Here is a 27,973-nt window from a genome sequence, read left to right on the forward strand (position 1 = left end):
TTCTGTCGTTTACTCCCAGGATCTTGTTTCGAGTTGCGTCTTTCAGTGTTCTGTCAAATTCTTCTCCCAGTATCACATCTCCCATCTCATCTTCATGTTCGTCCTCTTCTGTTTCTATAATACTGCCTGCGAGGTTTTCCCCCTCTACATACTCCTCCCACCTTTTAGTTTTCTCTTATTTACTTAAGACTGGTTTCCCCTCTGAGTTCTTGATGTTCATACCGCTGCTTTTCTTTTCTCCGAAGGCCCCTTTTATTTTCCTGTAGGCGGTATCTATCTTTCCCTTAGTGATATATGCTTCTGAACCCTAAGCAGCCTAAGGGCTGCTCGTTACTTGCGTGTTACAGGCTGCACTAGCCCATTTGCAGCCTGTAACCACGCAAGTAACGAGCAGCCCTTAATGGCTCGCCATCACAATTTTTTATCTTAAATTTCTTTGTGACTAATGCCCTTTTGGAATATTTATTATTTTATAAATGACACGTAAGTACTGCCAATCTTTCACGTTGATTCTGTACTTATACTCTGTATCAGACGTTTTTAATCATAATTCTGTGACCATGTTATAGATCATTCTTTGATTTAAATTCTGAGGAAGACACTCCTATCAGTGGCGAAACCCGGTTAATTCGTTAAAAATAGTGTCCGAGGGCTGTTTTCTTTCAATTATAACTATTCTCGGTCTCTGAACGTGCAGCCATGTACAAGATTTTTCGATCCAACAAGGGTTCCATTTTTACTGATTGAGATCCCGAACCCTCAAAAGAGCCATCTTCGTTTAAGTTACTTTTAGATTTAGTTATTTACTCACTGATTCAGGCTCACGCTGTAGTGGCCGAAACTAGTGTCTAAAGCTGAACATGTTTTTCGGTTGAGCAAAGTGCTTATGTGCGCGTTTCCCAGAATTGCGACCCAAACTAATTGGGCTATGGGGTGAACAGAGTCTGCAGGGCTGCCATTATCTGCTAGTGTACTTTACCTGCGATAAATAATGTTCCCTTGTCGAGTGCCACGGTAGACCGTCGCTGTATCGAGCGGCACCTCCTGCGGTCGTTAGCCACCTCTATTTTTCTCCCGGTAAACAGCGGCCTAGACCTGCCTCGGGAATACAAGAACGACCGGTGAATACAGTATTACTTACACGTAGTGTGAATTAGAAGACCTGGTTTCTTTTTGTTAACTGGGCGATTTGTCTACTCTTCGATTTATGTATTAAAAATTGATGAGATAAGACTTTTAACGCCTGAATTTGAATGTAATTTTTTTTTTGCGTATGAGCAATGATTTTTATTTTCGTCCCACGCAGATACACGTTTCAAGAGATCAGTCTGATCGTTAAGTTCGCCCATGAATACAAGTTGATACCGCGTTTCTTAACTCCAAGAAGACATTCAACACAGTTTCTCACTGACGCCGAATTAACAAAATACGACAGTGCAGAAAGTCAGACCAGCTGTGAATGAAGATTTCCTAGCAGACAGAACACAGCATATCATTCTTAACGGAGAGAAACTTTCAGGTCTAAAATTAACTTCGGTGGCACCCCAACGGTGTGTTACAGGACCGTTGCTTTTCACAGTACGTGCATGGTGTTATGGGTGTAGGTACAGATATTGTGATCATTCATACATTAAAATGTACCAACTTTAGCGTGTTTTTTCTCTGCTTCTAACAGTCTTCCGCAAACACATCACCAAATTTACTACCTTAAGTTTTCTGCATGGTGGTAACTGCACTGCAAAGTTGACCACACCTGTCAGTTAAGACTGTCCTTTTGCCTCTACACATCTCCACTTCGATTCCTGACCTGCTGTCCAGGGGAAATTAAACTTTGATGCCTTGCTTGTGCCGCGCGTATGTGGATGTACTAACCAACCTAAAAACATACTAATCGTAATAGCTACAATTACACAGATCAAAAAAGTTTTTCATCACCACAGTTCCCAGAATTCGTGAAGACAGACGTTGACTGTGGGTACTGTGCCACAGACACAGTCTCTTTGACTGTTCAGAGATGTCACTAAACCCGCCCAAAGATGTAAACAACCATGCACGGACAGCGCCTATTAGACGGAGGGAGTCCGACAGCCGATCCAGGAAGGAGGTACACGGCTCTTGTTTCTGTAGTTCAACAATGCCCAGACGGTTAATACCACGGTTCGATGGCGACCGCATTGTTACTTTGTGCCAGGAAGGGCTCTCAACGAGGGAAACGTCCGGAGGTCTTGGAGTGAACCAAAGCGATGTTGTTCAGACATGGAGGCGATACAGAAACAGGAACTGTCGATGACATGCCTCGCTCAGGCCGCCCAAGGGCTACTACTGCAGTGGATGACCGCTACCTACGGGTTATGGCTCAGAGGAACCCTGACAGCAACGCCACCATGTTGAATAATGCTTTTCGTGCAGCCACAGGAAGTAATACGACTCAAACTGTGCGCAATGGGCTGCATGATGCGCAACTTCATTCCCGACGTCCATGGCGAGGTCCATCTTTGCAACCACGACACCATGCAGTGCGGTGCAGACGGGCCCAGCAACATGCCGAATGGACCGCTCAGGAGTGGCATCACATTCTCTTCACCTATGACAGCTGCATATGCCTTCAACCACACAATCGTCGGAGACGTCTTTCGTCGCAATCCGATCAGGCTGACGCCTTAGACACACTGTCCAGCGAGTGCAGCATGGTGGAGGTTCCCTGCTGTTCTGGGGTGGCATTATGTGGAGCTGGCGTACACCGCTGGTGGTCACGGAAGGCGGCGTAACGGCTGTACGATACGTGAATGCCATCCTTCGACCGATAGTGCAACCATATCGGCAGCATATTGGCGAGGCATTCGTCGTCATGGACGACAATTCGCAACCTCATCATGCACATCTTGTGAATGACTCCCTTCAGGATAACAACATCGCTCGACTAGAGTGTTCTCCAGACATGACATTCAATCCTGACGTGATTTTTGCAATTATCATCTCCTTCTTTTTTGTCGCAGTCCTCTTCAGTGACTGTCTGTCACGATCACCCAACTCACACTCTCGTTTGCGTTGTGGTTTAGCAGATGATGTGTATCCACTTTCCCTGTATGCGATACAACTCCTCGATAAGGTGCCTCTTGGAACATAAAACACTTTGCCTTTCTTGGATAAGGGAGCACCAACCACACGAGCATCAACAATTTGCCCACGTTCGAATTCTCTTACCTCCTACATAACGCATTCAAAACTACGCTGAACACTGTTCTGACCACGATTGACACTTGCAACATATTGAGGACATTATCAGTGCACAGCGCAACCTGCAGGCTTGGCTAGCATCTACTATATTTATGTTCAAGTATGCATTTCTCGCAGTATTTCCAAATTTTCGTCCAACCCCCGTACATGTTTGTAGTCATGGTACATATGAAAATCTCCGCGTCACAGTCCCGCAGCACGTTGCTAGTGGGCCCAAAACGAAATAGCACAGCCCATTGATGAAGTGAAGTATGTGAGGGATTCGTTTTCTGCATCTGAATGGAACAAGGTTGCAAGAGATCAAGCTGATGAGACGGTGCACATGTACGGCAAGAATGCATTCTCGTATGACAGTGTTTAGGTGGCGTAGACCTTTCCAGTGTGGTCAAACGAATCTGAAGCGGTAGACAATTCCTCTGTAAAGAAACAAAAATTGTAACACAGGCAGAGACCCTGGTCCTTGACAAGCGGTTTATGATAGTCGAGGCAGTAGTCGAAAAAGTAAAGACGAGTGATGCATAAGTTCTCAACATCTCGAGCAATAGTCTGAACGTGAGAAATATTGCTTATATGAATGCGTGTTATCTGTTCTTTTGAACATGTTTGAAAAAACACACCATGCATTCACATGACTGATTCCCAGGTTGTATTCCCGGTCCGGCACACAGTTTCACTCGACGCCGCTGTTTCCGCACGAAGTCACGATGCAACTGACATCATTAGTCCTTCCCCTTTCGATTCCTTTCTCCCCTATCCATTTACACAATAAGAGATATCGCTGTCAATCGAGTTGCGCTACTGCCCACACTCATTCAAAAAGTCCACCGAAATGAGGCAGCGGCGGAATTGTTATATTATGAAACGTATTCACAGACTAAAAATACAGTATTACGTCAGCTGTGTGGCTTACGATAGACACATGAAAATTTGTGCCGGACTGGGATTCGAACCTACTGTAGCACAAATTTTCATGTTTCTATATTAAACCACACAGCTGATATATTATCGTATATGCAATCTGCGAATATATTTAATAATTTAATGGTGCTATAGATCGTCAGAAGTCTGTTCCTTCAGACATGCATGCATGTCGGAAGGACATTTGCCTCGAACTATACGGACATTGAACTAACTGGAAATGTTACTGTTGTTTAAGACCATTCCAGATAACGTACTTATCTGCATAATCACCATGGACGATTGCTGGGTGTATCTCCACGACCTCAACGCAAAAAAAAAAAAAAAAACAAAAAAAAAACGAAGCAGCCAGATTTACCACCGACGAGAAAGGTGGAGAGCCAATCACCATTGGGGAAGGTGATTCGGAGTGTTTTTTGGAACTGCCGTGGTGTGGTGCTAACAGAGTATGCTCGCATTGGGCAAAACGTCGAGGAGCATGCTTCTATTGTTCCACAAAAACACCTCAGCGCATTGTACACCGGTTAAAATCGCACATAATTCTACTTTGAGCTATCAAATTGTTTCCATCTCCCCTGCCCCGTTTACCACCCCAAATTCTCTTGACATGGCACCGCCGGCCGCGGTGGCCGAGCGTTTCTACGCACTTCAGTCCGGAACCGAGCGACCTCTAGGGTCGCAGGTTCGAATCCTGCCTCGGGCATGGATGTGTGTGATGTCCTTAGGTTAGTTAGGTGTAAGTAGTTCTAAGTTCCAGGAGACTGATGACCTCAGATGTTAAGTCCCATAGTGCTCAGAGCCATTTGAACCATTTGACATGGCACCCACTGATGTTTTCCTCGGTTCTTGTATAAGAAACCATTGCGAGACAAGTATTTTCCAATGACGACGAGGTGATTTTGGAGGTCGAACATTTTCTGTACTTTGACAACCAGCGTCTCTGCAAAGATACCCTTCACTGGGAAATATGTGACACATTGAAGGGTGAACAAATAGAGAAAGAGTAAACACTGTCACTGAGTTTCATGGTCGCAGTTTGACTTTTTTTTCCAAGATGATAATTAAAAATTTATGATAACCCCTCGAAGAGTCACGATTTAAGCGAAAGTGTATGCATAAAATGCAGACTATTGTAGAATATTAGGACACGGGCTGTAATGTGAACTGGTGTCACGTTATGTTCGAGAGATTCGAGAACCAAATCAACTTAAGTGCGGACGAGGCTGGGGATGACATCTCTGCTATCGTCAGTTTTGTCATGGTGTTACATTAGTATGGTGTTAATTTCCAGGCGGGAAGGAGCGCCGGTCCCCGGCACGAATCCGCCCAGCGGATTTGTGTCGAGGTCCGGTGAGCCGGCCAGTCTGTGGATGGTTTTTAGGCGGTTTTCCATCTGCCTCGGCAAATGCGGGCTGGTTCCCCTTATTCCGCCTCAGCTACACTATGTCGGCGATTGCTGCACAAACAAGTTCTCCACGTACGCGTACTCCATCATTACTCTACCACGCAAACATAGGGGTTACACTCGTCTGGTGCGAGACGTTCCCTGGGAGGGGGGGTCCACCGGGGGCCGAACCGCACATTAACCCTGGGTTCGGTGTGGCGTGGCGGAGGGGTGAAGTGGACTGCGGTAATCATCGTGGGGTTGTGGACCACTGCGGCTGCGGCGGGGACGGAGCCTCTCCGTCGTTTCTAGGTCCCCGGTTAACATAACATAACATGGTGTTATTACACTCTTCAATGTTGTTGTTGTTGTGGTCTTCAGTCCTAAGACTGGTTTGATGCAGCTCTCCATGCTAATCTATCCTGTGCAAGCTCCTTCATCTCCCAGTACCTACTGCAACCTACATCCTTCTGAATCTGCTTAGTGTATTCATCTCTTGGTCTCCCTCTACCATTTTTACCCTCCACACTGCCCTCCAGTGCTAAATTTGTGATCCCTTGATGCCTCAGAACATGTCCTACCAACCGATCCCTTCTTCTAGTGAAGTTGTGCCACAAACTTCTCTTCTCCCCAATCCTATTCAATACCTCCTCATTAGTTACGTGATCTACCCACCTAATCTTCAACATTCTTCTGTAGCACCACATTTCGAAAGCTTCTATTCTCTTCTTGTGCAAACTATTTATTGTCCATGTTTCACTTCCATACATGGCTACACTCCATACAAATACTTTCAGAAACGACTTCCTGACACTTAAATCTATACTCGATGTTAACAAATTTCTCTTCTTCAGAAACGCTTTCCTTGCCATTGCCAGTCTACATTTTATATCCTCTCTACTTCGACCATCATCAGTTATTTTGCTCCCCAAATAGCAAAACTCCTTTACTACTTTAAGTGCCTCATTTCCAAATCTAATTCCCTCAGCATCACCCGACTTAATTAGACTACATTCCATTATCCTTGTTTTGCTTTTGTTGATGTTCATCTTATATCCTCCTTTCAAGACACTGTCCATTCCATTCATCCATTCAACTGCTCTTCCAAGTCCTTTGCTGTCTCTGACAGAATTACAATGTCATCGGCGAACCTCAAAGTTTTTATTTCTTCTCCATGAATTTTAATACCTACTCCGAATTTTTCTTTTGTTTCCTTTACTGCTTGCTCAATATACACATTGAACAACATCGGGGAGAGACTACATCCCTGTCTCACTCCCTTCCCAACCACTGCTTCCCTTTCATGTCCCTCGACTCTTATAACTGCCATCTGGTTTCTGTACAAATTGTAAATAGCCTTTCGCTCCCTGTATTTTACCCCTGCCACCTTTAGAATTTGAAAGAGAGTATTCCAGTCAACATTGTCAAAAGCTTTCTCTAAGTCTACAAATGCTAGAAACGAAGGTTTGCCTTTCCTTAATCTTTCTTCTAAGATAAGTTGTAAGGTCAGTATTGCCTCACGTGTTCAAGTGTTTCTACGGAATCCAAACTGATCTTCCCCGAGGTTGGCTTCTACTAGTTTTTCCATTCGTCTGTAAAGAATTCGTGTTAGTATTTTGCAGCTGTGACTTATTAAACTGATAGTTCGGTAATTTTCACAACTGTCAACACCTGCTTTCTTTGGGATTGGAATTATTATATTCTTCTTGAAGTCTGAGGGTATTTCGCCTGTTTCATACATCTTGCTCACCAGATGGCAGAGTTTTGTCAGGACTGGCTCTCCCACTGCCGTCAGTAGTTCCAATGGAATATTGTCTACTCCGGGGGCCTTGTTTCGACTCAGGTCTTTCAGTGCTCTGTCAAACTCTTCACGCAGTATCATATCTCCCATTTCATCTTCATCTACATCCTCTTCCATTTCCATAATATTGTCCTCAAGTACATCGCCCTTGTATAGACCCTCTATATACTCCTTCCACCTTTCTGCTTTCCCCTCTTTGCTTAGAACTGGGTTTCCATTTGAGCTCTTGATATTCATACATTCTTTAATAACACTTGTAATATACGAGCAGCTCGCCTCGGTGAAACAGCTTACGCAATGTACTCGGTCAGCGTGTGTATATAAATTGCGACGGCGCGTCAACTGACGAGATCTACGCTCTCTCCAAGTGTTAGGAGTGCACTTATCGTTGCGCTTCTGGCATAGGCGTGCACCGACTAGTCTGCATGGCAGACCTGCTAAACGAGAATAATAGCTCTAGAACTGGCCGCGAGGGGCTGGTGAGAACAGCTGCCAAGGCCGTCGCCGGCGCGCCGTTTTTTAATTGAGCGCTGTTCGCGCGCCTGACCTGCGCGTGACGTCACACGCGCCGTGGTTAACGAGCCGCTACTTGAACCGTGATGGATCACACATCGGGATTGGCTCGCCGTGCCCCCGCCGGCCGCTCGTGGCAGTCTATCGGCAGCTGTACGTGCCGGTCGCGACCCCCCGGCGCCTTCTGGATGCTTCGGGCCACGCATCAGCTGATCGCTACTGGCTGGGTCATCGGCCGATTTGGTAGGCGACTACACTGCTAGTTAAGTTCGCTACAACGTTAAAGCAATTTTCTTCCCGTCTTATGATCACTAATCGCGTCCTAGAAGAAATACACTACTGGCCATTAAAATTGCTACACCACGAAGATGACGTGCTACAGACGCGAAATTTAACCGACAGGAAGAAGATGCTGTAATATGCAAATGATTAGCTTTTCAGAGCATTCACACAAGGTCGGCGCCGGTGGCGACACCTACAACGTGCTGACATGAGGAAAGTTTCCAGCCGATTTCTCATACACAGACAGCAGTTGACCGGCGTTGCCTGGTAAAACGTTGTGATGCCTCGTGTAAGGAGGAGAAATGCGTACCATCACGTTTCCGACTTTGATAAAGGTCGGATTGTAGCCTATCGCGATTGCGGTTTATCGTATCGTGATATTGCTGCTCGCGTTGGTCGAGATCCAACGACTGTTAGCAGAATATGGAATCGGTGGGTTCATGAGGGTAATACGGAAAGCCGTGCTGGATCCCAGCGACCTCGTATTACTAGCAGTCGAGATGACTGGCATCTTATGCGCATGGCTGTAACGGATCGTGCAGCCACGTCTCGATCCCTGAGTCAACACATGGGGACGTTTGCAAGACAACAACCATCTGCACGAACAGTTCGACGACGTTTGCAGCAGCATGGACTATCAGCTCGGAGACCATGGCTGTGGTTACCCTCGACGCGGCATCACAGACAGGAGCGCCAGCGATGGTGTACTCAACGACGAACCTGGGTGCACGAATGGCAAAACGTCATTTTTTCGGATGAATTCAGGTTCTGTTTACAGCATCATGACGGTCGCATCCGTGGTTGGCGACATCGCGGTGAACGCACATTGGAAGCGTGTATTCGTCATCGCCATACTGGCGCATTACCCGGCGTGATGGTATGGGGTGCCATTGTTTACACGTCTCGGTCACCTCTTGTTCGAATTGACGGCACTTTGAACAGTGGATGTTACATTTCAGATGTGTTACGACCTGTGGCTCTACCCTTCATTCGATCCCTGCGAAACCCTACATTTCAGCAGGATAATGTTCGACCGCATGTTGCAGGTCCTGTACGGGCCTTTCTGGATAGAGAAGATGTTCGACTCCTGCCCTGGCCAGCACATTCTCCAGATGTCTCACCAATTGAAAACGTCTGGTCAATGGTGGCCGAGCAACTGGTTCGTCACAATACGCCAGTCACTACTCTTGATGAACTGTGGTATCCTGTACCTGTACACGCCATCCAAGCTCTGTTTGACTCAATGCCCAGGCGTACCAATGCCGTTATTACGGCCAGAGGTGGTTGTTCTGGGTAGTGATTTCTCAGGATCTATGCACCCAAATTGCGTGAAAATTTAATCACATATCAGTTCTAGTATAATATATTTGTCCAATGAATACCCGTTTATCATCTGCATTTCTTCTTGGTGTAGCAATTTTAATGGCCAGTAGTGTATATCACTGCCCTAAAGTGCAACACTAGAAGCGATAGCAAAGAACCAAATTTTACATGTTGCTCATTTGCTGTGTAGTAGTAGGAAAAACACGTGATCAAATCTGTAACTGTCTGGCGATATAAACAAGGTTCGAAATGTAATACATAGCTTTAATCCGGCTGGACATAGAGTCCATCTGAGCTCGGCTGACAGAAACGGGTGCGTAATTCCTCGCTGCTTCAACTCAGAGGCAGAATTCATCAGTCGTACTGGCTGGCGAATAGTAGCGCGTCAGTCGCTCAGCAACGCAACGACCAGATGTTTTAAGTGGCTGAGAGACCTGGAGAAAGTGCTGGTCAGTGTAACAGCTGAATACCTCCTATGTCGAGATAGGTCAGGACAGCACAGCCAACTCGTGGTCTTGCGTTGTCTTGTTGAAAGCTGATGTAATGGAGATCGCAAAGATATGGTACAGCCACGAGCCCTAACACATCAGAAATGTAGCGGCTGTTGCTCGATTACCGGCTATCTGATGCAGAGATTTTGGAACATATAGTGTGTTTGACACTATGAATTACCTCAAAGGTAACAGTCTGTTACATATAATCAGCACGAATTCAGAAAATATCGTTCTTGTGAAGCACAAGTAGCCCTGTATTCGCACGAAGTAATGCGTGCTATCGATAGGGAATCTCAAACTGATTCCACATTTCTAGATTCACAGAAGGCTTGCAACTAAACTGCGTGTCTATAGTGGATCATCTAAGTTGTACGACTGGATTCGTGATTTCCTGTCAGAAAAGTCATAGTTCGTAGTAATAGACGGAAAGTTATCAATTAAAACAGAAATAATATCCAGCCTTCTGCAAAGAAGTGTTGTAGGCCTTCTGCTGTTCCCAATCTCTATAAACGGTTGAGGGTACAATCTGAGCTGCCCTCTTAAATTGTTTGCAGGTGAAGCTGTGATTAGAAAACCAAATGCAATTGCAGAATGGCTTAGACATGATAGTTGCATGGTGCGAAAAGTGGGAATTTACTGTAAATAAGGAAAAGTGTGAAGTCATGCACATCATTGCCAAAAGAAATTCGTTAAATTTTGGGTACAAGGTAAGTCACCCAAATCTGAAGGCTGTCAGTCAACTAAATACCTAGGAATTACAATTATGAAGAACTTAAACCGAAACGATCACATAGGTTATGTTGTGCGAAAGGTAATCCAAAGACTGTGTTTTAGTGACACAACGCTTTAAAGATGCAGCAAGTTTGACGAAGAGGCTGCCTACACTACTCTTGTCCGTTCTTTGCTACAGTATTGTTGAGCGGTGTGGGATCCTTGCCTGGTAAGATTGACGGAGGACAGCGTAAAAGTCCAAGAAAGGACAGCTCGTTTTGTATTCTCACGAAGTAGAGTGAATGTCATGGATACGACAAACGAGTTGGGGTGGTAATCATTAAAACAAAGGCATATTTTGTTGCGGCAAGATGCCTTCACGAAATTTCAATCACCAGCTTTCTCCAGATTACTTTCTTGGTCCCGATCTGCATAGGGAGAAACGAGCATCGTCATAAAATAGAGAAATCAGAGCCCTCACGGAAAGATTTAAGTGTTGGTTTTTCCCACCTCTGTTCGAGAGTGCAACATTAGATAAATAGTCTGAGGATGGTTCCATGAACTCTCTGCTATGCACATAGTGTTAATCGTGGAGCAGTAATGTGGATGTAAATGACATGATAGTGTTGTGTGCTCGGATGCCGGATTGTGTAACGCTGACGAATGCAATCTGGCAACGTTTGTTTTCATTTTAGCCTCCACATACAGGTATGTCCATTTTGATTCTGTACTCTGTATCTGGACTCGTCTGAAAGGTGGTGCCACTGCCGTGTCCAGTGTTGCTATTGGGCACACCACTGTCAGTACCCCTCTGTTGTCGCGTCTAGGGAATGCGCAACACTCGTCGTCGTGCTGTCATTCGTCAGTGCACCGGACATCATCGCACTGACCGCATCGATAACTGTCTTGCTGCAGACAAGTCCATTTGCTGACGGAAGATACATGTGACTGTGCGATCCTGCGCGGCCTAACGAACAACATGTCCATTTTCTCGGGTACCATTGCCGAGGGTCAATTAAGATCTTCATGACGCTGAGCATGGCTTTCTGAACTCATCGATTCTATTTTCACAGTCGTAGGATCCCGACCAACATGAGAAGCAATACTGCAGGACGATAAACCGCAGTCTCAGGAGGCCACAAACTGCCACTGCCGAATTCCGATACGTGCTGATAGACGTTTCTGCTTCTTACACGAAACCTAACACAATCATCACACAGGTAACCAACATTTAGATTAGATTTCTGAAAGAGAAACCTGCCGTCTAATCGTTTCTTTAGATAGCGTGACTGCTATCCCCTTTGTGTGGTTACGCTGAAATGCTATTCATTTGCGTGTCGATGCATGAAACACACTCCACGCCTATTTGATGTTTTTTTTTTTAACGTCATGTTCATAGTGTTGCAATTTTAATGGACAGATCTGTGCTTCTTTATTAGTTACACGTTTTTTTTAAGGGCCGAAAGCCACCTCCGTCCAGTTCACTAAATTGAACCCTTTATCCTCACCTCCAGTTCTTTCGTTCCGTTGTCCTCCCTTTGTTGTAAAATTAACTGCTCTTGGGTGACTCAGAGTATCATGCTCCCTTGCTGTCTTTCCCTAGATATTTTCTCGCCCGTCTTCTTGGCACATCGCTGGTTCGTACTTTTTTTGTTGACCACATTCCCAATACGATTGCTGGGAAACTTTCCCTTGTTTGTGGGAGTATGTTAGGGCTCTGCTTTGTCACCTCTGCTGTTTATTCTTTTCTTGGACGTCGCCATAACACTCATTCGACATCTTCTGGAGGATTGCTCGTCGGCCTGGGACATTTACTAGATTGGATTAATAGCAGAGGTAGAAAAGATCTACTGAAAAGCGGCGCGTTCGTCACTGGTCCGTTTAGTAAGCCGAGAGAGCTACGGAGATGCTCAACAAATTACAGCGGCTAACGCTACAAGAGAGGCGCCGTGCATCCTGGACAGGTTTACTGCTGAAATTCCGAGAGGACTCGCGCACCATATTACTTCCTTCCACAGGCATGTCACGAAATGACCACGACAAGAAAATCATCGAAATCACAGCTAATACGGAGGTTCACCGATAATCAGTCTACCCACGCAAAATTTCCGGAATGGGTATGAAGGAGGCGGTGGAGGCGCGGGGGAGGGATAGGGGATAGGAGGGGGAGGGTAGGAGGGGACGAGTTAGAATGATACTCGACCCAGGGGTATATTGTTGAAACCCTGTTTACTGCCGCAACCGGGTAAAACCTACGCCGGCCGATGTGGCCGAGCGGTTCTAGGCGCTTCAGTCCGGAACCCACTGCTGCTGCGATCGCAGGTTTGAATCCTGCCTTGGGCATGTATGTGTGTGATGTCCTTAGGTTTGTTAGGTTTAAGTAATTCTAAGTCTAGGGGACTGATGACCTCAGATGTTAAGTCTCATAGTGCTTAGAACCATTTGTAAAACGTACAACAAGAAACAGACCAATCAAGTCATGAGCAGCACCTGCTTAAAAAAGAGCATAAGGCCAAATAGTTAGGGGGCAGCGCTCCCTCCACATAAAAGTGGTCTTCAAAAATTGAACTCGATCCCTGCTCCGACACACAAACTGACATTAATTCAGTATCATTCTGAAGAGAGGAGGAATATGAAACGATTACTGACTAGTAGCAGGCATACACAGAACCCTTTGTCGCGCTATCTCTAAACTATTTCGCTATTCGTCGTGAAAGTGATAAGAGTTTTCCCCTCGTACCTCAGATCCCGGCTTCGCTATTGTGCACGAGCCAGACTCAAGGGAGCATAGATGAGATGCTAAGAAGTCACAGCGAACCTACGTCACCAAATTAAAGCCCAATTACACTGGACAGTGGTGCGTCCCACCACTATGTATCGCGCAAAGTGTTGAACAATGCAAAAACCACTCGACAGTCGCTCCTTGAAGCGACTTTGTCATATTGAAGTCATTTACCGACAACATTCGAGAGCATCGTCTTCCATGGTGCGATCGTGAACAGAAAGCAGCACTGGGCACAGTCATATAGCGTACATACCGACTCGGTGTCCATGGACGAAAGTCATGTTGAAGAAGAAACAAACAAAAATGTAGAGACACTCAGTGAGAATAAGCTGCCTGACAAAAAAAAAAGGTTAACTACGCAGAAGACAGTCCACGTACACATAATCGGTGGGTATGTCAATGATTCGAGTTGCAATTCTTTGCCACGGGTAGAGCGGCCACTGGAGTGCTTTATGTTGTTCGTGTTCAGCGTTGGTACCAAATCTGTTAGGATATAAACGGGAGCTGCGCTGCATTCCGTTATTAATAGGATTTGTTATCAAATCCTAATATGATGGCTAGTTTTTTGCGAAGTAGTTTAACCACGTGTTCAGGGTACAGCGCACCCAGGGCAAGCTGATATTTTCCGGTAGCCCCTTGAATCTCTGCAACCTGAAGAGCTTCCTTGATATGCTGCTTGCATACAACAAGGACGGTGCGATGTGAGTTTGAAAACGTCAGCAGAGTTAGTGTTGCATAAATGACTTTTAAATATCTAAATAGGATGTGGAACGCAACAGTTGTTTAGAAAAATAACAGTAAATGTGAACTGTATCATTATTTCTTGAGTCCTTACTGTGAAGAAAACTATAACTATTCTCTTCTTCGTAAGCGGAGATCCGGACTGCAACTGATGGCGAATAAAATTTAATTTTTTTAGTCTTCGTGGCAATATCATAATAATAAACTGCTGTCTGCTACTTGAAATAACTTTGTTCACATAGGAAAATTTGTGTCGTATCTTCTTCTGCCAGGAAACGTGGTACTTACAACGAACAAGTCTCTTCAATGTTGTCCTATAAAAATCTGTAATTGCTGATAAATCCAAGAATTCCTCTGCTTGATAGTATAGTGTATACCTGTCCAACCAGTCTGGTAGCATCTTTGAGGCAGTCGTCACCACTCTGAAAGTATTTGTACCACCTGAATGTGGTAGACCGAAGCAGAAACATTTCTTGGAAGCGCTGATCCACTGATAGCGTTCGAGATTCCTTGTTACCGACAGATCCATTAACTGCCGTCAGACGAACAGATGAATCTTGAGTATTTGAATACAGCGCATATAATGACGTAATTTAATAGGCAAAGAAGTAACTGCCACTTTCTCACATGGAGCCTCATGTTGTAGTAGTCTGTATGTTGCAGTACCCGTGTATGATAATACACGGTCTCTTGTAATGCTATCGACGTGTTCCTCTCTCTAGCTGTGTAACACGTTTACCCAGTCCCAGAGCCTTGTTTACTGTCATGAGAGCACAGCGATCCATACTACTGCGACAGCACGTCACTTGCGTGTTTGCCATTAATGACGAAGCGTGACACCCTGACGTACGACGCTTCAATGAAAATCGATAGTACTACGCACCGTTTCACGTAGTGGCCGAGTGGCACACAGAGACGTCTCCCTTAATGTATTTACAATTTACTACTCACTATATGACTCATATGAATCCTGCCGTAGATAATGTTTTGTGTATATAAAAAATACTGAACCGCAACATACACGCGGTTGACTAGATAATAGAAACCTACGCAGTATCAGACAAGAAGCAACACAATGTATAAAGAAAGAATTCGTGTGAGAAGAGACACTGCATAGCATTCATCAATCAACATTTAACCACCAAACTGTGTAATTTATTAAATCATCGGGGATAAATCGATAAGCAAATACAGAAAGATTTATGATATTGTAAATATTGTGTTGGCAGAAGAGCCAACACCGTGTTACTAGAGGAGGCCCAAATGCACGCGTTTTAGCTCACGCAGGCTGGCGTGAGGAGGGAAGAACTATACTGACGTGAGGTCTGGAACATGACAAGGAATTAGAATTCAGAAAGCGGACTTAATTAGTTTGATACTTAACTTTAATCCATTAATGATGAACGTCGCTCTTGACGGTACATGATTCATAATATTATCTGTTCAGGATACATAGTAACTGAATATGGCGCCTTGCTAGGTCGTAGCAAATGACGTAGCTGAAGGCTATGCCAAACTGTCGTTTAGAGCGTATGCAGGCAGTGAACCATCGCTAGCAAAGTCGGCTTTACAACTGGTGCGATTGCTAGGCTGTCTCTCTAGACTAGACCTGCCGTGTGGCGGCGCTCGGTCTGCAATCACTGATAGTGGCGACACGCGGGTCCGACGTATACTAACGGACCGCGGCCGATTTAAAGGCTACCACCTAGCAAGTGTGGTGTCTGGCGGTGACACCACAGTAAAGAATGTGAAAATTCACTTAGAGGAGATACCATAAAAAGTCAACACCAGAGGGGGCAAACTACATTATGAAATAAACTTGATACCTCGTAAATTATCATACAATGTGGCAGTTCTCAAACAACAAACACCGAAAAATAGTAGAGGGAAGTTTTCAGGAATGTTTTAGGGATTGGAAACAGAAAAGCATTTAGATGAACAGGAAATCACAACAAAACTTCCAGATTACAGATGAACTCACAGATGCCATCAGGAAATGACAAATACAGCTATAGTCACACACATATACAGCGCTTAAGAACAGTCAGAAATAAAATTGTAAAAGTTCTTTTCTCTTGAAGAACCGCAGCCACTGGTTACCATAACCATGGTCTAACAGAAATTCGTATTCATTGAAAAAATCACTAAAATCGAACAAAATTCAGCAGCTCAATTACAAAAACGCAAAATATTGAGGAGCCTGCTCAAGAAAATATAATATGAACTGAAGACCACGGAAAGAAAAAGCAAGCGAAACAACGGATACTGCCACAAATAACTGAATGAGAAAGATGATAAATAAGATCACACGTTTTCAGTTGGAAGTACTGTATAAAATAGAAAAAGGTACATCAAAATCATTACATAATTAATTCTTGTATGTGGAGAAAGTCCTAGATTAAAAATACTATTTCTGCAATCCATTTGACAGGTTTCGCCTTGTAACAGGACATTTCGAACATTATGCAAGGAGTTAGCTAACTATCCAAGATACCATGTCCCATCTTCATGGAAATGGCCTATTGAAAATGTAAGCAGTTATCACATTCGCAGATCTCACGGAAAAGCAGAATGTTTACGTTGGGATAGCTTAAAATGTTCACAAATATAATGAGTCTACCATCACAACTGCTTTTATTTTCTACCGTAATTAGAGGCAAGCAGTAATCCGTTTACTGACATCACTAAGTGCTCGTTTGATCCTAAATTTATAAAAACGTGAAAGTAAACGAGCTGATGGCTTAAAATCTACAGTTTCTACTCGGAGAAGTACTAACAGTTGTTACCATATGAAAGGTGACAAATAAAATTGAACAAGCTTTGTAGAAAGAAAGTCTGTCACTTTGGGCTCTATACAAAAGAGAATAGCACTGAATCCGTTTCGAAAGTCGCAAATGTTACCTCATATTCCCTTTTGACTTAATGGGTGGCGCTTGATTTGATAGGACAATGTTGGTTACCCTCACGATAAGGGCAACGGTAAACAAATTTCAGGTCTACGGCAGGATAATCAATGTAGTAAGCAAATTTCAGATTAGATAAGTGGAAGTGTCTTTCCTCGTTTCATAAATTAATTAGGTCCTGTTAGCTTTCACGTATTAATGAGCCTTAGACACCGACTAAATTCACCCTAAACAAATCTAAATGATTTAAAGGCGAGATAATTACAGCATTCGTATACCTAGTGCCAGGTATCAATAACAACGTTTCTTTTTAAAGCATTGTGTACTAGAAATTTTTATTACTTTACTAAGCAATCGCGGCCCTTCTATATTATTTACTTTCAAAACGTTACTTGTAGATACGAAAGTTATAGCTATCGCCAACTTCAGGGACCTCTTGCTACGATCTGAGTTGCTACTTTATTGGAAGCGTATGCGTTACTGTCGGTTTTCTGTTCTTTTAACAGTTCCGATATGTTGCAATATTTCCTTGTAATATTGAAGGGTTGTATTGATGACTTTTTATTATTGCTCTTTTTTAAAGTGCAGCGCGCTAGTTTCTGAGACGGGAGCCAACCTGAATCAGATCCGAGCGGCGGATTAACAACTGTTGGTCTGATATACCGGCCAGCCTGATTGTGGTTCTTAGGCGTTTCCCACATTCATTTAGGCAAATGTTGGGCCGGTTCCCAGTCTCCGCCTTAGAAAATACGACCGACACTCAGCTCAAATACAGAAACACTTACAGAATAAAATTTACACGCTTCACAGACAGGCGGCGCACATGACTTCTCTCCCTTAGGTTAACTGGCGAGTGGAGGGCAGTTTTTCGGATCATAAAAACAGTGGCCACCGCACTACGGAATAAACGCTAGAAAAGAGAGGGAATGTTTATTGTATTTGTTCAAAACTCTTCTAGGCCGCACCAAGAGTCTTTATCAGAGATAAACAAAGTACTGGAATCATAAGCATTAAACTTCTAAGGCAAAGTTTTGTACCACCCTCATGACTTGCATACTTTGTGCATTTTTTTCATCAGGAGCTTTTTCCTCAATACTATTTGCAGCAGAGAAAATCGCTACATACCCTGTGTTAGGGTGAAAGTAAATCTGCATTTCAGTACAGCATGCATGGTCTCCAGTCGTGAATAGAACAATGCGGCGTCTGTACACTATTCAACATTCAGCTGTTGTCGTGAGACCCTCAGCATGGCAGGTCTGCCTTGTAGCGGTTGTCCAGTCATCATCATCATATCATCATCATCATCTGACGACCACTAGCTACAAATTATGGCTTGTAGTCACCCCAAGGAGACTGCAACAGAACTGAACACATCTACTCTGGAGGCAAATGGGGGAGCTGCATTGACTCAGATTCTACACAACCATGTCTACACAATCAATTTAACCCCTAGGGATCCATTAAGAAATGATAGTTCAACCCCTCCACCATTAAGCACCCAGCTGAACAAAGAAGTTGAGCAAGTAAATACCAGAAATGGAAGAAACACTTGGAATGGAACCTGTATTCACCCATGTCTCTTCAGTGCGCCTAGTTGCCTTTGAGGGTATTTTGAGATCTGTAGAAGATGTGATCTTCCAACCTATTATCCAGCCCTGCAATCTACATTTCGGTGATAGACTTGTCTTTGAAAAAGATAGTGCAAGAGCACACAAAGCCCAACTCCTGAACGCCTTACAGCAGGAGGGAGGAAACAACCAAATGTAATGGCCTGTGGTGTTTGCAGACATGAGCATTACTGAACAAGCTTGGAAGCAGTAGGAGTTTGTAATGTGCTGTCAAAGGAATCCTCCTCACACAATGATGAGCTTAGGAGTGCCATAATGTAAGGAGCAAACAGGGTTAGGCGGCATCATATTGACTACCTTGTCAACAATATGTCAAGAATGATCCAAGGATATTACAAACTGGAACAACATGGTGTGGAATGTCACCCAGCTGCAGATTTTCATTTCACATATCGAGTGGTGTTCAATGAGTAATGCAACACATTTTTTCTTGAAGCTGGTTGGTTTTATTCAGGAATCCAATACACTATATTATTCCCAACTCTTTTGGCTATAAACCCTATTTTTCAATATAATCTTCATTCAATGCAACATTCTTATGCCACTTTACTGGGAAGCATGGTACCACCTTGCTGGCCAACGTCAGAGCCAACATCTTGCTGCATCAATAACCTCCCCATCATCCATGTGCTGCTTCCCGTGGAGTGCATCCTTCATAGGGCCAAATGTATGGAAGTCGGAAGATACAATATCAAGGCTGTAGGGTGGATGAGGAAGAACAGTCCAGTGAAGTTTTGCGCCTTCCTATCAGGGTCCACAAACTTGTGTGAGACTTGCATTGTCATAGAGCAGGAGACATTTGTTCACATTTTTGTGGCAATGAGCATGCTGAAGCCAGTTCTTCAATTTCTTGAGAGTAGCACAATAACAAGGGTCGTTTGTGAAGTTCTCAGAATGGAATAGAAAAGAAGTATTTACATCGCTGAAACTTTGGTCCAACGATGTTCCAGTGCCTTGATCCCATCTCGAAAATGAGTTTCCTCTAGGCCTGCACAATAGTTGTCAACTCTGGCTGTCAATTCTTTATTTACAGTGAATCTTCGTCCACCAAGAAAAATTTTCAGTTTTGGGAAGAGATGGAAGTATCACGGAGCCATATCAGGTGAATAAGGCAGGCGTGGCAACAGTTCATACCTTAGTTTCTGTAATTTTCCCATGGCGAAGGCACATGTGTGCAGGCGCGTGTTGTCTTGACGGAAGATGACTTTCTTCCTAGCTGAACCTGACCTTTTTTCGCGTATCTTTTGTTGCAATTTTTTCAAGAGGTTAGCGCAGTATTCTCCAGTAATCATTTGCCCAGATAATCTCAAAACAGAATTCCCTTCGCATCCCAGAACACCAATGCCATGACCTTTCCCACCAAAGGAATTGTCTCTGCTTTCTTTCGTGGTGGAGAATCAGCACGTTTCCACTGCTCTGATTGTTGTTTCGTCTCTGAGTATAGTAGTGAACCCAAGTTTCATCTATGATTACAAACCGGTGTGGAAAATCTTGTTCGTTTCTCCTAAAATGGATCAAACATTGTTCCAATATGTCCATTCTCACGCATTTTTGATTATCTTGCAGATATTTTTTTATTTCTATTTCTTCAGTTCGAATGTGATATACCCTTTCAGAGGACATGGGGCAAGCATGAGCAATTTCATACACTTTCAATCGGCGATCCACCATAACCATTTTATACACTTTTGCAATGATTTCTGGAGTAGTGACAAACCTTAGCCGACCACTCCTCGGATCGTCATCTAAGCACTCCCGACAAAATTTAAATTCATTTGTACACTTGGTAACAGTTGAATATGAGGGAGCAGAGTCTCCCCCTCCCCTCCCCCCTCCCCCGTGTATTCTGGAAATCAGCATGATGACCTTTGCTTTCATACCTTTCTTTACGTAGTACTTAATCACTTCTTGAATCTTGATTTTTTTTTTTTCCTATCTTTGCAAATCAGTACACGGGATCAACAACAGAGCCATGTCACCACCACAGCTGTCTTCCAAGAGCACTGACATGGCACATGTTTACAGGCAACAGTCCAGTGAATATCACGTGAACAACCTGTTGCCGTGGCACTAACCTCTGGTATTGATTCCAAGAACTTTTCAAACCACCCTCATACTTCAGAGTTGACTGTTGCATTATGTGAAAGGACATCAAACAGACTAGTCCCTTCAGAGTCCTGGAAGACCACCACCATGACTTCACCAGCTAAGGGTGCAGGTTTGAACTTTTTCTTCAGAGGAAAGATGATGTAGTGCCACTTTATGGATTGTCATTTTGTTTCCAGTTCAAAATGATGAACCAGTGTTTCATCACCTGTGATGATGATCAATAGAAAAATTGCCACGATCAGCCACATAACATGCAAGCAATTCCAAAAAGATGGTCCTTTGCTGCTCTTTATGGTCTTCTGTCAAGTGGCAAGGAATTCACCTTTGAATACCCCAACCAGTGAATGAGTGTGTCAGCACTACCAACAGAGACGTCCAGTTGAGCAGCAAGGTGTGTGATTGTGATCCACTGATTACTTCGAATGAGAGTGTCCACATATTCTAGCATTGCATGTATATGGCTGGCTGACACACAGGAGGTCGGATAGGTTTATGTGATCTTGTTCTGATGATGACAGATGCCTTGCCCAATAACTTACTGTGCTTTTGTTCACTGCTCATTCTCCGTAGACATTCTGTAGATGCCTATGAACGTCTGTGATGCTCTGGTTTTCCGCCGAAAGAGACTCAATTACAGCCCTCTGCATGGCAGGCAGCTGTGTTACAGTCACCATTCTGGAAGCTATGTAAAGTTCCACCACCAATTGGAGCTTCATGAAACTATAGCGGCTGAAGTGGGAATATTCCATGATGTCCTACAAAAAATTTCGCATTTTTTAACCAAAATTGGCTGAAAAAGAAAGTATTGCGTTACTTATGGAATGCCTCTGATATGTGCAAAGCTGTGCTCTTTTGCACAGATTGCCTTTCTTTGTGTTATTGTTTGGCTTTTATTTCATGGTAAGATATATTTTTTCAGATTCATAAAGCTTAGTCTTTCATTACCTGCACCCCTTGTATCTAGACCTACACACACACACACACAGATATGCAAGTGGCGCTGGTGCAAAACTTTTCTTTTTTTTTAGCACTTTATATACTTCTATATATACTTATATACTAGCAGTTTATATACTTCTTCTTTACTTACGAGGATACCATTATAGTGCTGGTAAAATAAGCAGTATAGAAATTTAAAAATGTATTTATTTTATTCTTCTGGAACTAATTTAGACTGTTTTAGGTTTAGACTGTTTTAGGCTATTTAAGGCATGGTACTAGGATTCAGCTCTGAGAGTTGGGTGGTCAGCTTCTTAATGTCTCCTCCCCTCCCCCATCCTCCCACCCACCAAATATAACATGCTGACATTCTCATTTTCACACTTGCAGAGTGCCATAGATTTTAATAGTAACAAAAACATAATACATAAAATGTAATAATAATAATAATAATAATGTCTGAGAAAGGAAAGAAATAATAATAATAATAACAAATTTTTTAAAATAAGTGCTTTACTATAAAATAAAAAAAAAATTCAGTTTAGAGAAATACAGTATTTGAAAACATTTGTCCAAAAATTTAAGAACTACAATCATCATAAATCAATTTCAGAGCCCTAATAATAATAGTCTCCCCCCAACTTCAACAAGGCCATATGTTAGACAATATAAAATTAAAGTGTGTGCTTGCCATTATCTGTGTTTCACTTGGCACTATGATTATGAACACAGGTCTGCAGCTTATGGCTATGTGAGAGTGTAAGGTGCTTGTTGACTCTGTTGGAGTTCATCCATGTACAGGAAGGCAGTCTTCCTGTTGTCTTTCTTTTTTTATTTTGTTAGTGATGGTTCTTTCCCTTTCTGTCTTGCCTTGCTTAAGTTCCTGTGGTTTTTCAGTCCTACCCACATACTTAGAGACCACATTAGATTGTTGGTAACAACAGGTACAGTCAAACATGAGAATATGTGCCTTTACCCAGCTGAAATGTTACTGCTCAGACCGAAACCCATCCACATAGACAGGTGCTCACTGGTGCTGCAAATTCTCCTGTGTTAAATGTACCTTCTTGCCATTTCCACTTCTATAATTCTCATTTCTTTCACCGTCCCCACCCCCCACCCTCGCCCCCTTTGGATCTCAACTTGGTTTATTTGCTAAGTATGTTACTGGTGTTAATGCCATGGAAGATGTGAGGGATGGGGATGATACACCATGATTTGGTAACAATATCTGCAAGTTACTGCAAATTCAGATTGTCCTATATGGTAGATTAACATGATGCGAAAATAGTTACAGAAATAAGTGAATGGTGAATTTTTCTTCTTTAGTGCCAGCAGCATAATATATGTCTGATAAAGACATGATAATTTGAGTAGATGCACCAAATAGCTGCTTATAATAAATACTCTTTATTTATGACAGACTGTTTTGACTTCATCACCATTTTCAAGTATGTCTAGATTGATGTGACGTCCATATTACATCATTAGTGGACTGTCTTATAACTGTCACTGTTTTAATAAGATGGTAAATGTTATCAATATGTTGAAAATGAAAAGTTAATTACAATGTGATGGTAGTTTGACAGTTCCACTCTTATGCTGTTGTGTCGTAACAGTGGAATTGCCAAACTACTGTCACATCGTAATTAACATTGCATTTTCAACATATTGACATCATTTACCATCTTATTAAAATTGTGACAATTATAAGACAGTCCACCAATGATGTAATATGGATGACACATCAATCTAGACATACTTGAAAATGGTGATGAATTCAAAACAGTCTGTCATAAATAAAGATTACCTATTACAAGCAGCTTTTTGCTACACCATTGCCTTCTGCTAGTACTAAAAACATCTTGTTACGCTCTCTTCTATTGCTCACTCTGTTTCATCAATGTTGCACTCTGAATTTAAAAAAAAAAAGATGATTTCCAGAAGTAAGAAGAGACATGGATGAACATACCTCAAAATCACAGTACTGACTGCATTCACATATTATGCAGAGGAAATCTTGCTGAGATTGAATGGTGTATACATTGAAAGTATTTGCTACTGTGTCTTTAATTAGATATATTAAAGTACTGTCATCAGTTTGTGGCAGAAAGTTGCTATGACAGGTATGAAACTCTGCAAAAGCATGCTAGTACCACTGAAGCAATACCTTGAGTGCAGTTTTGCAAGTTTTGTTGAATGCTGAAAATGAGGTACATACTTCATCTTCTCTGTCATGCCAGAGTTTACAAAATAGTACTCACTAAGACAGCATTAGACAATTAAACTGTCGCAGTTCAAAATGTAGCTTAGGTGAAAAGTGTCCCCTGTATTTTCGAAGTTGCAGAGGATAGAAAACACAAGCTTCACCATTTTTAGCTTATGAGACAATGGTCAATAGCTTCACAGAAAAATGTTTGCAATTGTCTATGGAATCATGATTGTACCTGGGCATGCACCTGTTCATATGGAACAAATTGATGGCCATGAACATCTTCCTTCAGGACTCAATAAAGTAAAAAAAAAATACAGTCCCAATCTCTTCTCATTTGATTTCTATTTGTTTGGAGCTCTGAAGTCAGACAGCCATTCCACTCACATTGCTTGGGACAGAGAGACGCATGCCTGAGTAAAATCATGGTTCCACAGGAAACTCAAAACATTTGTCCATGAAGGCACTGGCTATCTAGTCTCACTGCAGGACAAATGTACTAACAATTATGGTGATTACTTTTGAAATAACAGTTTACTTTTTTTTCCATTCATCTCATTTTCATTTGACTGCCCCTTATAGCACTGTCATAGTACATATATTCTGATCCTAAAGTATCTAAACCACTCACATTCTTTGACTGTTGTCAGTGTGCAGTCATTTGCAAAAAGCAGTAGTAGATAACATCAGCTCTGTGTATTACAGGGGAATTTGTCTGCAACTCGTGATCGTGCGGTAGCGTTCTCGCTTCCCACGCCCGGGTTCGATTCCCGGCGGGGTCAGGGATTTTTTCTGCCTCGTGATGACTGGGTGTTGTGTGATGTCCTTAGGTTAGTTAGGTTTAAGTAGTTCTAAGTTTTAGGGGACTGATGACCATAGATGTTAAGTCCCATAGTGCTCAGAGCCATTTGAACCATTTTTGAACAGGGGAATTTCTTTGTAAAGCTGGCTGCTTCTTCTAATTTAACTATGTTAATTTATATTTTATGGGAGCATAATTCAAATACAGCAATTTATGGACAGTTAATTGTTAACAGAGCTTATAGAATCAAATTCAAAAGGCTATTTCTCTCGGTTAATGTATGTATTGACTCATACCATATCCTTAAAGATAATCCTTCATGACAGGATCTGCAGTACATGAATGACTGGGTAAATAGTTGTCTCGTGGTAGCTGTTAATATGTAAATTGTCAGTCTTCACCATTTTACAATGTATAAATACTAACTGGTAAGTAACTTAAGAAATAAGCCCTTTTGCTAAGAGCACAACATGGTCTTGTCTATATAGTAAGTAGATATGAACAAAATCATATATAGTAAGTATTGATATTCTTTGATAACCCATGACTTGCTACCAACAGAGGACAGTGCACCTGTTATGGATACTCTTACAAGTACTGTGAACTATTTTCAGCAAAAACAATCTGTAACACCTTTAGTTAGGTTTCCGAGTGTAATGGTACAGAGCTTAAGGTCCTGCTGGAGGGCAGGATTAAAAAGCTTACTCTGTCATCCAGATTTAGGGTTCCCATTGTTTTCTCCATTACATCAAATATATATCAATAAAGCCATGGCCCATTTCCTTTCCTTTCCTTCTCCAATTAAATTAGTGCTCCATCTCTATCACCTAACGTTTATAGGACAGTAAATTCAAGCTGCCGAACTTCCCTTTGAAGCATTTTGTAGTTTTGATTTTTTTTATATACAAGGTTAATAATGATATTATGGTAGCATGGTTAAAATTTATTATTAAAATAAGATGTGACTCATTAACGATATGCATTTTCAGATTGAAGCTGCATTGTGTGAGCTCCAGTTCACAATGGAAACTGTGAAGAAAATAGGCCGAGTCTTTGAAAGTGAACTTGAAAAGGGAATACATGAGGAACCATCTTCTCTTCAGATGGAAAATACATACATACCAGAACTTCCTGATGGAACGGGTAACTAGACAAAAACCGTAGCACTCTTTGGTTATTAGTTGTATGTTTGAGTCTGGATAAAATCTAAATTCACTTTTTGTGCACACTTTGTTTCAGAAAAAGGGAAGTTTTTAGCCCTGGACTTGGGAGGTACTAATTTTCGTGTAATTCTTCTTGAACTGGATGATGGTAAAGTCACTGATGAAAAGGTCAAGCACTACCATCTTGATGATGAATTAAAAGTAGGATGTGGTGACAGACTATTTGGATTTCTGGCAGAATGCATAAGTGATTTCGTAAAAGAACAAAATCTGACTGGAGCAAGACTACCATTGGGTAATGTATGAAACAATGACAAGAAATATTAGTGTTTATTACATTCACCATTTACATTTAAGATAGTCTGCTGGTCTGAAAGAAAAAGTAGTAAAGTATTATGCAGATATGCCATTAATACTTCTAAAATTTTGTTGGTGAAAATTAATTTTCTTCTAATTCAACTCTGATAATAACCTTAAAAAGGCTCATATCAGTGCAACCAGGTGTAAATGCCCAAATTACCAGATACTGAGGCCTAAATATTGACCATGTCCCACACAAATTCTCTTTTTACTGAATCATTTACTGTATCTTATATACTGATCCAATTTTCAAAGTGGTTCAATTAATCATACTTGACAATAATTTTTATGATAAATAAGTTTTGTATGGGGGTACACTTAAATGCATAATATCACTGTCAGTATGAAAAGTTATCAACAAAAAACACAAAATATGTATGTGAAAATAACTAGACTCTGAATAGAAGAGCTACTGATATCATGATATCAGGAAACCATGCACAAAAAGATGATAAGTAGTAGATGAAATAACAGAGAGAGTCCTCCTTCTGAGTGACCAAGTGTACAAAATCCACTCCCCCCCCCCCCCCCCCCCACACACATACACTCTTAGATAACATTCTTTCAGCATTGTGTTCCAAATGGTGTAAGTAATGAAGTAGTTATCATAGCTGGGGTGGGTGGGATATGGAAGAACTAAGAGCCATTGAAAGGAAAGGAGTCAAGAAGAAATGTACCTGTGAGGAATGTAGATGTGTTTGGAGAGGAGGTGCTGGCATCTGCACGGGGAGACAGGGAACATTTATGAAAAGTACTGAGAAAATATGACATGGGGGTTTGGAGGATACATAATAACAGAGAGAGATAATGATGAAGAAGATGCAAATGGCCAAGGGTGAAATGGAACAGTATGATGGGGAGAGTGAGGCTATCTTAGTGGCAATATGGTGGAGTGGAAGAGGAACAAGAGAGAGGATAATGGGCTTTGGAGAACAGACCAGCATTGAATAAACGGCAGGGGTTGTGGGAGAAAAGGTTATATACCAAGAGGGACTGCCACTTTAGCAATTAACAAAAGCTGATATTGGGGAAAGGTGATTAAGATGGCATGGGCTGTAAAACAGCCATTGAAGTCAACTGAGTAGTGTTCTCTTCAGCTTGGTGTCCTGCTTGAACATGTTCACAGTTTAACAATGATAATTCATTCTGGAACATAGTTTGGTTGTGGTCACTTGTGAAATCAATCACATCATCTCCCTGCTCTGCTGTAGCTACTACACAGCATCCAGTTTGGTATTATCACAGAACAACCATCTGGATGAATATATATCACTAAACTGTGATAAAATGTATAACAGGCCACCCTGTTGCAGAGTGTTCTCCCCATAAAAAGTGTAATTGGCCTAAATTTCTGCTTCACAACCAATGTCATCAGGCCCCTACCTCCCAGTAAAATCTTTTTGGCATTGCACAGATACAACATCCAAAATATTTTATTTGTTGCCTCAACTAATATGTATTCACTAGCCTCTTATCGCCACATACCTCTGTCTTGTTTCTTGTACCACACTGATATGATCCTTCCTGAACCCTTACCTTGCTAATACAACATACTCTTGAGCATCTGAAAGTCTCTCAGCACACCATTGGACGAGTTTTGTGCGATGTTAGGCTATTAATTTGGGAGTATATAACTTCAGGCTTGTTTTCTTCCACAAAGAATCAGTG

At 42.3% G+C, this 27,973-nt stretch overlaps 1 protein-coding gene across 1 annotated transcript in view; it reads left to right on the top strand.

Moving 5' to 3' along the window:
* Positions 1-27,973, top strand: part of LOC124789489 (hexokinase-1-like) — a 286,562-nt gene that overhangs the window by 226,885 nt on the left and 31,704 nt on the right. The window contains exons 3-4 of the mRNA XM_047256873.1: positions 25,772-25,925; positions 26,022-26,240. Of these exons, the coding sequence (XP_047112829.1) occupies positions 25,772-25,925; positions 26,022-26,240 (373 nt within the window). The remainder of the gene's footprint in view (positions 1-25,771; positions 25,926-26,021; positions 26,241-27,973) is intronic.

The sequence above is a fragment of the Schistocerca piceifrons genome, chromosome 1 (assembly GCF_021461385.2).
Source record: "Schistocerca piceifrons isolate TAMUIC-IGC-003096 chromosome 1, iqSchPice1.1, whole genome shotgun sequence".
NCBI classification, from domain to species: Eukaryota; Metazoa; Arthropoda; class Insecta; order Orthoptera; family Acrididae; genus Schistocerca; species Schistocerca piceifrons.